General features: G+C 38.4%; 1 protein-coding gene across 3 annotated transcripts in view; it reads left to right on the plus strand.

Annotated features, from left to right (window-relative positions):
• Positions 1-11,732, plus strand: part of SPPL2A (signal peptide peptidase like 2A) — a 48,904-nt gene extending 37,172 nt beyond the window's left edge. For 2 of the 3 annotated variants that reach the window (XM_073304012.1, XM_073304015.1), the window contains 3 exons: positions 49-126; positions 482-642; positions 9,086-11,732. In XM_073304012.1, the coding sequence (XP_073160113.1) occupies positions 49-126; positions 482-642; positions 9,086-9,160 (314 nt within the window). In that variant the 3' untranslated portion in view covers positions 9,161-11,732. Of the gene's footprint in view, positions 1-48; positions 127-481; positions 643-2,768; positions 2,803-9,085 lie in introns of all 3 variants that reach the window. The other variant, XM_073304013.1, reaches the window with a different exon arrangement.
• The last annotated feature ends 6,063 nt before the right edge of the window (positions 11,733-17,795 follow it).

Raw genomic sequence — 17,795 nt, forward strand, 5'->3', positions numbered from 1 at the left:
CAACTTAAACTTCTTCCAATAAATACTTTCTGCATGTTCTCTCTTTAGGTCTCCTGGTTGCCTATTGTCGAAGATTTGATATTCAGACAAGATCGTCTTCTGTATATTATGTTTCCTGCACCATAGGTAAATAATTTTAATACAGTATTTTGGCAAAGTGTATTTTTCTGTAAACTGCTTTTGTGAAATTACTAGATCATTTTCTTCAATTTTACAAAAGTGAATACTGCCAATATTTTAATCTTTAGTTTTGTTTTACTTGTCTGTATCTGAGTTGCATCGTTATAGAAATCAGTACTCTTGAAAATGTCAATGAATATTTAAAGTGTACTGAAATTACTATTTTTGCACATTTACATAAACAAATGGAAAATCCTGTAATAGCTATAGTTTTAGTCCTGTATGCAAGGGATATCTGTAATATATTGAGTGATGTACTGCTGTATACTATTCAGTAGCTGTCCTGAATTTTTTTTAATAGCTTATGCTGTTGGCATGGTGTTGACTTTTGTTGTTCTGGCACTGATGAAGATGGGACAACCAGCTCTTCTCTATTTGGTACCATGTACACTCCTTACCAGCTCACTTGTTGCCTGGAGACGCAAGGAGATGAAGAAGTTTTGGCAAGGTAGCAGCTATCAGGTAAGTAGAATACATACAAAACTGTTCTGACAGTTTTGAAACTTTGTGTGTATTCTTCCTTGAATAAGTATGTGGTAATATATTAGTAGCCACTCACTTTCAATCTGTATTAGTGGTGCTTATTGCATTTCTTTAATTAACAGAAAAAGCCTTTTGTAGAAGCTAAGTATATTTTAGTCTATAAGTCAACTTGATAGAACAAGATTTAAAGGAAAATACAGATATTTGGCTTAGTCCAGTAATATGAAAAATCAAAACAGATGACATTTTTCACATGAATACAGTAGGAATTGTGCCAGAATGTGTATTATTTTCAACACTTTGCATCAAGATGATGGCTCAAAGATACTATCATTTGGAACACTGAATATGGCACCTAAATGTTAAATTGGAAAACAGTTTCCGGTCTACAATAGTTTTGTATTAGAATACACTTTAAAAAAAAAAATTGGACACACATTAACATTAGTTTAGAAACTAATTTCTAATGTTTTCTGCATTGGTCTTATGCTGTCATGATCACAAATGCCATTCTGCAACAAAGTGACCATTTGTGACCAGGGGATGGGGGGTGGGTTTAGAAATATCAATTACAATCAAAAACTTGTGTTTCACTGTGTCAGCACAAAGCAGTTGTAAACTGACACTTTGAGGATTTCCCCTGCCTAAATTGATTCTCTCTTGGGTGGTGAGAATTATAGTGGCTCATATGCCATTCACCTCTTGGCTGCTGGCACAAGGCACCAGGCCCATGGAAAGGGGTCACAGACAGAGCATCTCTATGTCCCTGCAATCTCTTGGGAGCTGTTGGTAGCTAGCATATGTAAAAAGAGCCTTGATGTTACTCTGATTTATTCTGGGAACTGGCTCAGCAGTAGGACAATCCAAGAATACTGGGAGAATTTAAAGGTGTCTTAAAGCCATCTTTGTATCTCCTTCCACTGGGTTGTGTGGTAACTCTGGTCAGAATATGGACTGCATTTTTCAAGAACGATTGATTTATGTTGAGAGAAATTGCTCTTACTAACTGACTTTCAGATAGCTGTGTTAAGGAAAGCGGGAAGAATTTTTTTTTTTTGCTAATATTATATAGGATGACACTCATCCAGATGTAGAGCTGACATGGCATGGAGGTAACCTCTCTACATTGCCTGTCTACTACCTCTGGGAGTAGAGAGTTATAGTTAACTGCATTCAGAGAGAACAATATAATGTTCCTCACTTAAGTTGTTAGTATGTTTGGTCTAAAAACTTCTAGTTTTTTAGCTACCAAAATTTTTTCTCACACTTCCTCTAACAAAATTCATACTTGGAAGGTTTATGTTGCCATAGTAGTTATTTTATGTACTTTTTCAACAGTGGGGTTTGTTTGTTTGTTTGTTTGTTTGTTTTAAGGATTAAAACCGCTCTGAACTTGGCCCTGTTATTGGGTCAAAGTTTTTGGCACACACACAAAAATTGATTTACGTATTGGAGATCTGGCTGAGATTTAAACATTCTGTGTGATCTTAATGAGACACTTACTCAATTTCTTCTGTACAGTTTTAGGATTTCTTTGCCTTTATTTCACCCAATTTATATTTTTCAGAGGATCTTATTCAATGCATCTTCAGATTCAGAGAATCCTATATATCTCAGATCTTTATTGCATAGTTTAACTTCCTGCAGTATATGCATATTCTGTATTTTGAACTAGAAATGGTTTCTTTACATACCTTTTTATTTTAAAAAATATATTGGGGCCAAATCTTCAGTCGCTAATGCTCAGTGCAGCTGGAGGAAAGGTGTGTTTTCAGCCACCTTTTGAGTAAACTTGAGGCCTCTGGGGGCTGAAATAGCACTGGAATACATTAGCTGGAGCAGTCCTTACTGGGCTGGATGGGGACCCTTGATGTACCTGCTGCACACGCTTTATGCCTGTGAGGATTCGCCCACACTGAGAAAATCACCTTTGAAGATGCCTAATATCTTGTCATTAATGTATAATGTAAGCTAGACTGTGTCATTTGACACAATAGCTCTGGTTTTCTAGATGCTGTTATCACTAAATCATTCTTTTGTTTTTAGTTTTGTCTTGAAACATTCCTGTTGTATATGACTGTAATAATGGAGTGAATTTCATTTAGGTGTTGGACTCCTCCAGGAAGCCTTTACTACAAGGTGTGATATAGTCTTCTTTTAGTGAAATTTGTATTAATCTGCTCATCCGTTCTTTTCTTTTGCTTTCTTTTTTTCAATCTTTTTTTCCACCTGTTTTCCTTCCATTTTTGGATATAATTCGTTTAAAATATAAGGCAGATGAGAACTTCTGATTATATACTTTAAGAAGTATAAGAGTCATGAAGATTTCAGCCTTAATGTGGAATTTGAATAATTAAGCAAACTACTGGTAATAACTGTATCAAAAATGAGTATTACTAAAGGACAGAGTCTGCCCCCCCTCCAAAAAACAACCAAAAAACAAATTGTACACATTTTCTTCAGTAACTTAGCTACCTTTTCACTCAGGTAGGGTAATGGCGGCAGCAGCAGCAGCCACTTTCCACTACATTGCCACAGCAATAAAAACATGTCATGGAACTAACTGAAGGATGTCCTTCTATTGTCTTTCCCCTAACAACCCCCATCCTTTGTCAAAAATTAAAGCATGCCCTTTTTTGACAGAGGGTAAGAATGTTTTAAAAATTCTAACATGTAAAATTGAAGACGTATTACGAGAGTTATTCTACTCTCTAGGTATTACATTTTTCCCAAGAGTATTGTTAAACTTTAGTCTAAATTCAGGGCACATGCAGGCTGAGAGCAAGTGGAAGCATGTTTCATAAGAATGGTGGAGAGGCCATGTGTACCTCACTACTACTCAATACACCAGATCTCCATGGATGCCATGAGAGTCACTGGACTGGTGTTTGATTACACTGCTTGCTATCCTTACTTGTGTGATACCCCACAGATATTTCCATCTGGCTCAGTGCCTCATATAATTCTTGTATACTACTGTCTGTGTGTGAATATTCTCTCATAGTCATTACTAGGTAAGAGCTTCCATATCCAGCCATATATTGTGCTGCCTTTCTTGACTGTCTTGGATCCTGTGATGACCATGGTTCAGCACAGTACCCTGCCCCTTATTTGTTACACATCTTTTCAAAGCTTACAGGAGGATGATTAAGCAGTTTTATTCCAAAGCCTGAGATGAGTATCTTCGCCCTGGTCTACACTGGGGAGTGGGGATCAATCTAAGATTACGCAACTTCAGCTACATGAATAACGTAGCTGAAGTCGATGTACTTAGATCGACGTACCGTGGTGTCTTCACCACAGTGAGTCCACTGCTGCCGCTCCTCCGTTGACTCTGCCTGCGCCTCTCGTGGCACTGGAGTACAGGAGTTGATGGGAGTGCACTCGGGGATCTAGACTAGCTGCAATAAATCAATCCCTGCTGGATTGATCGCTGCCCGCTGATCCGGCAGGTAGTGAAGACATACCTGAAGTGTGCAGTATCTGGAATAACATGATACTTCACACAAATACAGCTCTTGGCTATTAACATTAATGGTAATCACTTTGGCCATAATTCCAAATATAATGCTAAAAATGCATGCCTGACTACATAATGTAAATTAATTGCTTTTCCTCTGTTTACTTTTTTTGTGCTTATCATTTTGAGAAGGATTACAGTGTGTGAGCAATATACATTTTCCAATCAAATTTCATGGAGATTTTTAGAATGCAGATGTAGTGGTCTTGTACTGGAATACTATCCACAGTCTCTGCTCATTATTATGCTTTCTAAAAACATCCTAATTTTTATTTGCTAGTAGTCTGAACTAACTCTGAAGGGAGACTGCACACTATTGGGCAAATATGATATTTTGAACCCTGATCTATCTTCCTCTCCTCTGAAAAGAGAAACATGAAATTAAATACAGAACTTGCTTAAGCAACATTAATAGTCAGATCAGATTTCACAGAAGTAAAGAGTCAGCTGAATGCCACAAATCCAAGATTACTTGTATTGTTTGTTTAGTAACTAGGCGGGAGTCTTAAAATGCAAATTAAAATGGGATGGGCAGTCTGGATTTCTAACCTTTAAACACACTTTCTTCGCCCTCTTTCCTCCTCCCTTCACTCTGCCACAAGAGTACATGTTCTTATTTTTTGGACAGTGTTATCAGCATGAATTTTCAACCTCTCCTGTGGAATTCTTCCTTGAGGTTACATTGAGAGAGTTTTTGAGGCTCAAGTCTTAGAAATGAGCATGTTAGCATACATTTCACAGGTCACAATGATGCAACCCTACTTTCAGCTTCTGACCTTTTAAGGTGTAGTCTGCTGGGAATTGTAATGAATCATTGCACACAGGAAAAGCTTTCATGACTCACTGAAATACATGATTTACTTGGAAAAGTAAATTGTTCATTTTTTAAGTATGCAGCAATTCTGTGTAAGGTTGCATAGCTTTTTAAAAAATGAGTTGGGCTTTTGGATTGCTTATGTTTCACAGGTGTAGCTAAATGGAAAATGTGTTTCTTTTTTTTGGTCTGATATTTATCACCAATTATTGATTTAATCCAAATATTCTTCCATAACCTGTTTTACTGCGCTTGTATTAGCGGAGCCTATAAAATTGTTCTTGGTGTTTTTAAAGTAAAACTTCTCCCACTGGAGAAAAAAAATGCAATATTAACTGTATAATGTCTGAGAGACTTAGGAGATCATTGTTTTTCTCTCTCCAAATTTTTCCCAGCCTGTAAACATAAGTCATTGGCTTGTGTGGTGAGCCCTTCCTCGCTTATCTGTCTGTTATACTGGATATTGACAAACAAGTACAGTATATGAATAACATGACATGTTGCACAATGTATGCATTTTATTAGTTCTGTAACTTAAATCACACAAGGTCATAATTGCAAGCTACAGATTTGATTAACTAGCGGTAGTTTCTTATAACATCATCAGACTTTAGCATTATGGTGCGCATGTCTACCTGTACATTTTATAAGGCTGGGGGGATTTTTTAATTGGTTTGAGTTTGGGATGACTGACTTGTTCACAGGCAAGTTAGCTGGTCATCTGAAACAGGTGCCAGAAAAACCTTTATACTACACCATATTATTAAGTATTCTGTATCTGCCACATCAGACAAAATCTCTAAAATAATTCTATCATACTTTTAGTTGGAAGTTTAACTTTCCACCTATTAAAGCCAGGTTTCCTGAGTTACTACACAAACCCCCAAAACAGAAGAAAATTATAACACATTTTAAAAACTACCTAATTGAGTTTTTCCATGTACAAAAATGTCACTATCTTAAGGTTTGATATCTTAGGACCTTTCAGAGCTAGAAACAAGTGTTGTGACCCAGGACCTTAACATCTTGGGTTAAGTATCTCATTGCCTGTTGTGGTAGAAATAGGAGCTTTGTGTCACTATAAATGGGAGAGTCTCCGCTTTTCAGTGTTGGACTCAGCACTTGCCTCTGGCTTGAGAGGATCCTGTGATATTGGACCGTAAAACTGTCACACTTACATATGGAAAAGCTCTGTTAGGTAGCTTATGTTTCTCAGATATATTTATCATTTGTCTCTTCCCCCAGTGTCTGCTCATTAGGGGATCCATAGTAACTTCAACACCCTTATTTACAGATTGGAAGGGATTTGAAAAAGAGCTTCAATAACCATTGTTCAGTTAACCAAAACATTTCAAAAATGGTTTCTATTAAAAAAACCATACAAAATACATGGTCATGAGTAGTGCAGCCATCCTGAAAACATGAGGCAAAACATTTTTATACCACATCATACATATAGTATATAAGAAATAATACAGGATCCTGAAATGGAGTTTATAGAACATTTATTCTGAAGAAATTGCCTGTCATTTTAAGCAATCTGCAATACTCACATTCATTCTGTATCTGGAATTTGATCTTGGTAGATGTGAGGGGTGTGTGTGTGTGTATATACACACACACGCGCACACACACATAATCAGCTGTGTCACTATTGTTAATATGTGCCTAATCCCAAACCACCTGATGTCATTGAAAAGGCTCCCATTGACTTCAGTGGATTTTGAATTGGTCCCATAATTAACACTGGCTTGTTTAGCAGGATTTTTTAAAACAGTTAATAAGTTCTTTTCCAACTCAGTGTTGCACGTATGATCTCAGACTAAGTGGGATAGAGGAGGGTATGCATTATTAGCAGAGTGATGTGGTAGTGCTTGATTGGACTTCTGATGAAAGACATGTAAAAAAAAATTGTCACCATTCTGAACATAGATTCCAATGCTTAATTTGTGTAGACACGCCTAGGAGGGGCTTTGGCTTTGCGTGATTTGTCAGAACACTGGATTTTGCATCTGTAGAATCACAGAAAGCTCTTGATGTCTTTTCAGATCAGATTGCAAAGGTGAAATCCTGGCTCTGCTGAAGTCGGTGAGAAATTTTCCACTGATTTCAGTGAGTCAGGATTTCACCCTGAGTGTATGTATGTGCATGTTACAGGTCCAACTAAAAATGGAATTATACCTTTGTTATGCCTTGCTTATTACTTATCAATGGAAATGGCAACAAAAAATCCAGCTTTGCTTTTTAACGTCCCAATTTGAACATTTATTTCCATCACAAAACAGAAATCTGTGGATTTTGAATTAAATCAGTAAATTTTTTTTCCCCAGTACCTAAATACATGGGTGATCTTAATCACCTCTAGGCTTGACAAATATGAATCATAATTATGTTTATGTAATCGTTTTCTGTAGGTAAGAGACTTGTTGGTTGTAAAGCTGAAGAATTGTACAAAGGATTCAAAAACAGGCAAGGGTTGGCTATGGATGACAAGTAGTGTGTAAGCAATATAGTTAAAATGGTAGAATAATGTAAGAACATAAGAAAGGGTATACTAGGTCAGACCAATGGTCCATCTAGCCCAGTATCCTGTCTTCCGACAGAGGTCAATGCCAGGTGCTTCAGAGGGAATGAACAGAAGAGGCAATCATCAAGTGATCCTCCCCGCCATCCATTCCCAGCTTCTGGCAAACACTAGGGAGACTCAGAGTATGGTTTTCATCCCTGCCCATCCTGGCTAATAGCCATTAATGGACCTATCCTCCAGGAACTTATCTAGTTCTTTTTTGAACCCTGTTATAGTTTTGGCCTTCACAACATCCCCTGGCAAAGAGCTCCACAGGTTGATTGTGCATTGTATGAAGAAACACTTCCTTTTGTTTGTTTTTAAACCTGCTGCCTATTAATTTCATTGGGCGACCCCTAGTTCTTGCGTTACGTGAAGGAGTAAATAACATTTCCTTATTCACTTTCTCCACACCAGTCACAATTGTATAGACCTATATCATATCCCCCCTTAGTTGTCTCTTTTCCAAGCTGAAAAGTCCCATTCTGTTTAATCTCTCCTGATAGGGAAGCTGTTCCATACCCCTAATCATTTTAGTTGCCCTTCTCTGTACCTTTTCCAATTCCAATATATCTTTTTTGAGATGAGGCAACCAGATCTGCAGGCAGTATTGAAGATGTACCATAGATTTATATAGAGGCATTATGATATTTTCTGTCTTATCTATCCCTTTCCTAATAGTTCCTAATATTCTGTTAGCTTTTTTGACTGCCACTGCATATTGAGTGGATGTTTTCAGAGAACTATCCACAATGACTCCAAGATCTTTCTCAAGTGGTAACAGCTAATTTAGACCATCATTTTGTATGTATATTTCAGATTGTTTTCCAATGTGCATTACTTTGCATTTATTAACACTGAATTTCATCTGCCATTTTGTTGCCCAGTCACCCAGTTTTGTGAGATAACTTTGTAACTCTTTCCAGTCTACTTTGGACTTAACTATCTTGAGTAATTTTGCATCGTCTGGAGCCTTTTTAAAAAATTGGTGTCACATTAGCTATCCTCCACTCATCTGGTACAAAAGCTGATTTAAATGATAGGTTACATACCATAGTTGTAAATTGTATTTATTTGCAGTGAAGCCAGTCTAACCCTTTCTCTTCAGAAAGGATTTTCCGAAGTTTAAATATTAAATAAGATGCTTGAATTCTATTTCCAGTTCTTCCAGTGACTGTGACACCTTAAACAAGTTGCTTCGCTTCCCTGGTCTGCTTATGCAACTGTCAATTTTTTTTTAATGGATGTTTCCCTCCCTCATAGGGGTGTTCTGAGGCTTTTAATTCATTTCTTGTAGAGCGCTTTGAGATCCTTAAATGAAAAGCATTGTCATGGTGCAAAGTGTTAATTAATTAAAATAAGCTTGGATATTTCCTTTTCAGTCTTGTGCAGAGAATTTCCTCACTGTATGCTGCTTAATTCCACTCTAATCCTTACTTAATTAAATTTCTCTTAACTAGATGAAAAGTTTGGACCAATAAGAAGTTAGTATTTTAAAAATAATAATCTTGTTTCTGCCTAGATGATGGAACATCTAGATTATACAGCGAATGAAGAAAGCACTACAACCGCCAGTGAACAGTCCGGAGAACAATAACACCGAAGATTGTGATCTAAAATAGTGGTGGTCAGATTTTATACAAATAAACTTTAGAAAATTGACTGATTTAACATTTACACTAGAGTATTTCATGTTCCAAATGAAAATTCTTTTTTTACACTTGCACATATTTTTATGGAAAGGGTACTATTAATTACATTATGTCAAAGAGATTAAAATAGATTTGCTTTTTTAACAGACAATATATTTAGTAAAACTGTGCCTTATATCACTTTTAAATAAAAATATTGTCTATGCAATTTTCTAAACATGTTATATACAATATATTTTTATACAAGTATATCTTGCCCCCATCTCCACTGGTCATAAAGTGACTTTGACTGATATTTGTTTAAAATTGGTTGGCTTCCACTACTAGGAATTAGAAGTGCCCTTCACAGGACTTCTCTCAAAGTTTCGAATGCAGAGATTGTGTTAATGAGATTATAAATAGTAGTGCAACTGTCTGACTGATCTAGGTCTGTATATTAAACTACATGACATAAGCCATAAAGGTGGATATGGTGCAACTCAACATGCTTTTATTTTCTGCCCCACATCGGCCCTTCTGTCAGTCAGCAGTGAAAATAGAACTACAATATACAATATAAACTAAACTTGATGCTTTGGTTTCTTTATCCAATTGCCTAGAAATCTAAATACAGGCTAACAACCAAGAGAACAGCAAAACCCAAACTTGCAGTTTGTTCTTTCTTAGAATTTCTTTAATTAGGGAAAAAAAATCTCTGGAATTCTTGACTGCCTTGAATCTCTGGCCTGGCAACTTGCCCTAGAACCCCAGGCCTTGATCCTGCATCCGTAGACTTCAATGGGTGTAGGATCAGGCCCCTATAGAGGGAGAAGAATCCTCCAGATCTGTACCCACCCAGTCCTGAAGTTTGGAGAGGAAGTTTTAAGAATTATCTGTAGTTGATACTGTACAAAATAAGTAGCAGTAATCCTTCCTATGTTAAGGCCAAAGCATGTGTTTAATTTGTCACTTAATCTTAATTTCTGTTTTGTTTTATTGAAATGTTCTAAAAATATTAAAAAGGACAGTGTCTTAAATCCACGTTTAGGAGAGTCTGATTTTGTGAACACTTGATTTTCTTGTGGAAACTGCAAATGGAGGAGATACCAAGGGATTAGGCCCATAATATGACAACAGCAGTTATGCTAACACTTTTTGACCAAAGAGACTTGCGGAAGCCTACAACTGCAAACCACTGAAGTTCACCCACTACTAATTTCAGGTAGCATTTAAATGCAAATCTTCTTCCTTTTCTATAAGTGAATTAAGTTCTTACAGTAAGTGCCAGAGTGAGAGCCCTGGAAACTGCAATTCAACAGCAGACACAACATGAGCAATGGCAATGTAGGCTTCCCCGTAACATCTCACTTAAGTGATTCAACCATCCCACTTAGTCTCCACAACTCAGTCAGTCATTGACCTTTCTGTAGAGACTGACCATAAGGATGCCAGCTGATGTGGGTGATTTAGCTGCTTTATTTGGTTGTAACTGCACTGAAACAACCATGGCCACAAAACCACTTTTAGACGGTGGTAGTGGTCACTTCATACTATCCTGAGCTAAACGTACCTAGGCTACATCAAGGTGAAATGCTGTCCCATTCCATTATCAATTCTCCGAGCTATCCAATACCTCTTCAGTAGACTCTAGTCATTACAATCAATTTCAGGCACTGGAAATACCTCAGTGCTTAATAGCATTACAGTAAATGTTGAGGTAATCTGAAATCAGATTAAAAAATTCTCTACAGAAAAATAAGGTCAGAAGTCCTTTTTTGTCCTTTAAATTACTTTCTATTTCTAGTGCCAACTGCTAAATTGCTGTAGTGAAATTTTAGCTTTGACATGCCCAACCTCGGTCAAAATGGAGTAGTAATGAGGGAGAAGTATCTCAAAATTTCATAAGCAATTAAGAGATCAAAACTTGGCATTTTGCTGGACTTTCAAACTTTAAAGGCTTCATAAACTCATGTAAAATTATCCTGTGTTTTTTCCCTCTGGAGGAATCTATCTCTAATTTTCTTATTAAACTTCCAAACTAGTTGATAACCAATCTAGTGTAAATTAAGGAGCTGTTTGGCAGCTTTTTTAACTATGTGTTCAGCAGTTGCTCTGAGAAGTCTGTATTGCTCAAGGCCTAATTACTGTTCTCTGAGGTTTCTCACACACGCTGCAGTTTGATGGGATGTAAACTAACTTTTTTTTTTTTTTTTGAATGCTTGTGCTTGATTTAGGGAAAATATCAATAAGATTAAAGTTTAATGTATGTAAGTGGTTAGTGTCGACTACTGAAACATATTTTATGAATAGTTCAAGAGGACGTGTATTTTCAATTTTGTTTTAAGACGTTTAGGTGGTTTAATACTTTCAATTGGGCTTTTCTTTACACTAAGAGCCTTACTAGCATTACTTAATATAAAATTGTACTTTTAACTTTTTTCATTGTATGAATACTGACAGCCTCCTCCCGGGCAATTTTTAAATGATCACATTAAGAATGTTTTTAATAAATTGTCTTTTAAAAAGTAATTTGAGTAATTGCTTTGTTCTTTGTCTTTTTTTTAAAAAAAACTGGTACTATTGACCATATTAATAGTGATACATGGTTAAATTTTCAAAAGTGCACCAGTAACTTGGGAACCTAACTCCTCGCCTAAGTCTCATGGGTCTACGCTGCAGAACTATATCTATGTAAAACTGCATTGGTCTGGGGTGTGAAAAATCCAATTATACCAACCTATCCCTCCATATAGACAGTGCTATGTTGGCAGGAGAGCATCTCCCCTTGACATAGGTACTGCCTTTGCGGGAGGTGGATTAACTATGCCGATGGGCGAAGGTCTCCTGTCGGTATAGAAGCATCTTCACTTATGTGCTACGGCAGCAGAGCTGTAGAGCTATACGTGAAGACAAGCCCAAGGTTTTTAAGTCAGTTAGACACATCTGAAAACTTTATCCACTATCTAAAGCCTCTTAAAGTACAATTCTATTTTGAAAAGGAACTGCCTTGTTTTAAAATAGCACCTTCTTATTTAGGGGAGGTACTCATCAAGTCTGGTCTCCTCTGTGTGAATTCTGAGTTAAATCCATTTACTTTATTGGCAATACTAAGAGTCCAGCATACACTTGCTGTGTAGCTTTCAGGGGCATGATTTAGTGGGACTACTCATGACAAGTACTGTGCCTGGTAGCGTTTGCAGAATCAAACCCTATATTTTAACTACTGTACTTTTCCACTCTAGCTATAGGGAAGTCCCTCTGTATTCTAGTGTAGTCCAGTACAGTAACGTAGAAATTTCTAATCCATTACACCTCTGCAACTCTTTTGATGGTAATGGCTTTACATGTGTCACAGAGGACTTCATTTGATGAGTGGTTTGCATAGTTCTAAGAATATAGTTCACCCTGAAAAGTTTATTACCAGAGAAGAAAGAAGAACATAAGAATGGCCGTACTGAGTCAGATCAAAGGTCCATCTAGTCCAGTATCCTGTCTTCTGACAGTAGCCAATGACAAATGCCCTAGAGGGAATGAACAAGTAATCAAGTGATCCATTCCCTGTCTCTCGTTCCCAGTTTCTGGCAAACAGAGGCTAGCCACGCTATCGCTGCCCATCCTGGCTAATAGCCATTGATGGACCTATCCTCCATGAATTTATCTAGTTCTTTTTTGAGCCCTGTTATAGTCTTGACCTTCTCAAAAACTCCGGGCAAGGAGTTCCACAAGTTGACTGCGTTGTGTGAAGAAATACTTCCTTTTGTTTATTTTTAAACTTGCTGCCTATTAATTTTATTTGGTGACCCCTAGCTCTTGTGTTTATGAGGAGTAAATAACACTTCCTTATTTATTTTCTCCACACCAGTCATGATTTTACAGACCTCAGCTTACTCCTGGGGGCATTCTGTGCCACTGCACATGTGCAGAATTTATGTCCCCCTCAAATGTCTTTGCTTCCCCATAGAAAAATGACTTCTGAGGGGGAAGCAAAGGGAAGCCACAAGAGTGAGCATGCCCCTCCCCAGCAAGGTGGTGCATTGTTTTAGGCACCCAGAGCAGCCATGGTGGAGAGGTAAATCACCGTGGCAAGGCTGTTCTCTTGCATCCAGATCCCCCACCCATGCCCAGACATTTTCCCCCCCACCACTGAGCCTCACCCTTCCTGCCCCTAGACTCTCTCCTCCCCCACCAAATCCCCCTGCGGAGCCCTAACCACCTTTACCTAGACCCCACCACAGAGTCCCATTCCCCCTGCACCTAGAACCCCCAGACAAGCCTGTGTGCATCCAGATTTCCACCCCCACACCAAGCCGCTTGTACCCAGATTGCCCCACACAGAACCTTCTTGCCCTACACTAAGCCCCTCCACACTTGGATCCTGCTGGGCTGAGCCTGGCTGCTTCATAGCTGGATATGGGGCTGGGGCTAGGGCTGGGCATGAGTAGGAGCCTCTATCCCTCTTGCTTGCTATCTTAGTGTGCTGACTTGGAGGGGGCTCAGGGTGTTTCTGGGGCAGGCCCAGCCCATGTGCATGTCAGGATGGGGTGCAGCATCACCGCCATGTCCCAGTCTCTTTATTCTCATTCAGGTGTCTACAAATTCCAACCTTAACCACAGTGTGGCATATTCAGAACTAAAGATCAAATGGGTTTTCCCATTATTGCCCTACATAACCTTGCTATTGCTGTGTTGAAAATCTATACAACTGTTACAGGAATGCACTTTGTATTGTATGCATGCACTGACTCAGAACAGTAGTCTAGTCAACAGCTATGGAAATTAAAGTCAGATGGGAAGCAGAATTTAACAATATTTCATACCCAGAGTAACTTTTGAACTTGAATAACTAATACTGTCTCATTCATAGATTTTTACAAAATTGTGAAATCCTCATTGTTGGGCTGTAATTCATGTATTCAGATTAGGTCTGATCATTAACTAATGCTGCACCTGACCTGAAACCCCAGGGGCAAACCTTCCAAACTTTGGGGCAGTTTCGATTCACGGCAAACCTTTGCAGCTGGCCTTTATCTCTAGCATAAGCTGAATCAGAATATGGCTGAACTTAGGAGAAATGTATATCCCAGCTTTGTTGCTCAGGCCTGCCTCTTCCAGAAACGTCTGTCTTACCCATGTAATAGGGAGATGGGAACAAATAACTCATTTTTTGGAGCTTATTATGTGATGAGAGAAAAAAAAGGGTGCAGATAACTCAAAATTGGCTGAGATGCTGTGACAGCTTGCTCAAGTCACCCAGAATTGTGAGCCACTGTATTACTACTTTGCCTCAGCAAGAGTGAGCTTGGCTGCTGCTAAGTTGTGTCAGGTTCCTGACCCACCAGCTTGCCTGCCTTGTCAGCAAACTCTTCTGAATTCTGCCAGGTAGCACTGAGTGAATCCCACTCCCCAAGTTCCTCAGAGGCGTCTTTCTGCAGCGTCTAGTCCTGCTCACTGGACACTCAGAAGTTAAGTTTGCTGCCTTCAGTGAGACAGAGCACACAACAGGCTGTTAAGTTATCTGAAGACTTACACTTCACTTCAAGATGGCAGCACTGAGATGGCTTTGTAATAAAACATTAAGTTTATTAACTAAGAAATAGGGTTAAGTGATTTCAAATAAGAGTGAAAGAGATGAAAGGTTACAGATAAAACAAAACTTAACTTCAGAAAGTTACAGTCTTTGTCTAAGCAGGTTTCTCATCTGTAATCAGTTCCCAGAGACTTCAGTGCCCTTAGCTGAAGGATCCCCCTTTCTCAGATTTCAAGAATTCTGACCTCTTTTGTCCCTCAGCTGATGGATGCCTCAATGGCTTTCTGTTTTTGCTTAAATTTCCCAAAGTCCATTGTCTGTTTCAAGCGTCAGGAAGGCTTCCTGGTGGGGTAAAGCCTCTGTCCACGGTCATGATCGTTAAGTGGTCACCTTCCCCCCTTGCTAGTTTGATGGCTTTGTTTGCCTTATGTAAATATACTTCCATTTTTTCTGGCCTCTCCTTGCTCAGTTTACATTGGAGACACAATCAACCAGGTGAAACAATATTCCTTTGTTTAGGACATGCTGGGTTTATGCATTGCTTGCTGAACGTATTTCCAGCACACATCTAATTCTTTATACACCACACATACTTGCATTATGCAATAATACCAACGACCAGTGTGTTATCTGTTTGCAAGTGATACCTTACATGACACCTGCCAAGAGTGAGTTCGGGCAATGAGTCTGTCAGGCCTGATGTGAGTTATGGTATGGTGTGCCCTCTGCCAGTTGGCATTTAGGAGCTCTGTGGGTCACAGATAGTGAACTTTTTAAAAAACAAAATCTATCTTTAGCAAGAACAAGAAAGAAAAAGCTTAGACAACGAAGGGGAAAGTATGTCCTGTATTAAAGACCAGCCATCCATTTTTAAGCAGAAGGCTCCACTGACACAATTTTAGGCAAAATGCCTCATGATGCCATAGTATGGTCCCAAAATAGCTTTTAATTAGATAATATTTGAAAAATTACAACCTACATAGATTGTCTAGTTCAGGTTATAGGTATACTAGAGTACAAAGATTTAGCAGATAAGTTTACTACTAATTATAATTTGAAAAATCAATGGAAAACTGCAATATTAGCAGAAGACAGGAGAAAAGCAAATCACATCAATCTTTACTGAAAATAAACAAACAAAATGATCCTGGCAGTTTCCCTCCTGAAAATAAGGGAACAAATATAGAGTGAGAAATCACTAAACCTTTGAAGAATAGTCTCATGTGATAAGATAGCTAGTGTTTTACTTTTATTTTTTTACTCAGAGCTCTGTCCAGGAGGAAGATGGCCAATAGGTAAACCATATAAAATGCATAAATCAGGCCCATCAATCGAACCTGACACAGGTAAGGATATATTACCCTCAAATCCCCTTGAATAGTTGGCATATCTTCTTTGAAGGCCAAGAATCAGCTTTCTTAAGATGCTGTCATTCTAACAGGGGAGATAACTAAATACTCTGCTCTGCTGCCTAAAAAGGTACCTCAGCCTGTTACTCTTCATTTTGGAGCACAAAGGGCTTTAAATAGGTGCCCCGGAAATATACAGGTGCTTGATTCAAATCCATCTTGTCCTGGAAACCTGATCTTTCTGGGTTATAAGCTTGAAGTTTGACCTCTAAGAACATTCATCTTATTTTTGTGACTGGGGTAAACTAGGCTTCTGCAATATTAAATACTCATAGCGATGATGTAAATAACTCAAGTAGGTTTTTTAAATTATTACTGTCATCCAGCAATCCAGGAAAATTTACTAACCACCATTATGAATATGTGGAAGCCTTCTGCAGATATTGCGTTTTGCATTAACCAGTCTTCATTAGGGAACTGAGCCAAGCCTGAAGCATAGTTACTATTGATTTTCAACCCTCTGCTCCTTTAAGTGTTCAAAAGTCTGTGCTAAGTGCATGGATTTTAATCTCCTTTCTGCTTATTGAGGTGTTAATGGCTTCTAATTTGAGTTCCATTCTGCTGCTGGCCATATGTAACTTTAGTGATATTTCTCCAGACTGGATTTCCAAAGCTTGTCTACATTTACCGGGGAATCGACACACAGCGATCGATGCATCAGTGGTCGATTTAGCAAGTCTAGTGAAGACCCACTAAATCGACCGCAGATCGCTCTCCTGCTGACTCTTGTACTCCCCCTGAACGAGAAGCACAAGGGGAGTCGACAGGAGAGCGTCTCCCGTTGACATAGAATAGTGTAGATCTAAGTAAGTTGACTTCAGCTATGTTACTCACGTAGCTGAAGTTGCGTAACTTAGATCGATCTTCCCCCATACTGTAGACAAGGCCATTCTTATAGTCTCGCACTTTCTCAGTAGATGACACATCCCCTCTGTGGTAACTCAGCTGTAAATCTCAGAGGCTTCTGCTGCAAGCCTGTAGGCATAGGAGCCTTCTAATCAGATCATGAGCCATAAAAGTTAGTTAACAGCTGCTAGATGTACTGTATATATTACTTAACTTTTCCTTTTTGCTCCTTGTCAACACAAAATGTCTCAGGGTAACCAATTACATTTAGAAATAGTTTTATCCTTGTTTTGTTCCAATGAAAGCACCATTAGCAGGTCAAGCCCAAAACCCAACAGTAAATACATATCTGCCCAGCTTGGGATGGGGAGGGGTGTGTGAAAGAGAGGATTTTCCAGTCGCCTTAAAGCAGCGAATTATATCAAACAATTCTTCAACCTCCACCACCACTGATCAATCCACCAAGAGTTTACGTTCCATAGCAGCACAGAATAATTAATCCTGACACATCCAGAGATGAGCAAGAAATGTAATATAAAACAGCTACAACTCCTAAGGCACAGATTACTTCTTTTCTAGCTCAAATCACATCTGGAGACCCTTTGCACTTATCTAACTCCAAAACAATTTATTTTTTAATAGTTCATCCTTTCTTTGGACTTAATCCTCAGTGAGGATAAATGCTTCTCATAAGTTAAAAGTGACAAGGTATACTGTGTGAAGAAAGCTTTCTGCTAATTTTTAATGACGTACTGAGGCACTGAACACCATCTTTAACTTCAAATAAATTCATGTAGCACATTTATTGTACTATGCAAA

This window comes from Lepidochelys kempii, chromosome 10, assembly GCF_965140265.1.
Source record: "Lepidochelys kempii isolate rLepKem1 chromosome 10, rLepKem1.hap2, whole genome shotgun sequence".
Classification (NCBI taxonomy): Eukaryota; Metazoa; Chordata; order Testudines; family Cheloniidae; genus Lepidochelys; species Lepidochelys kempii.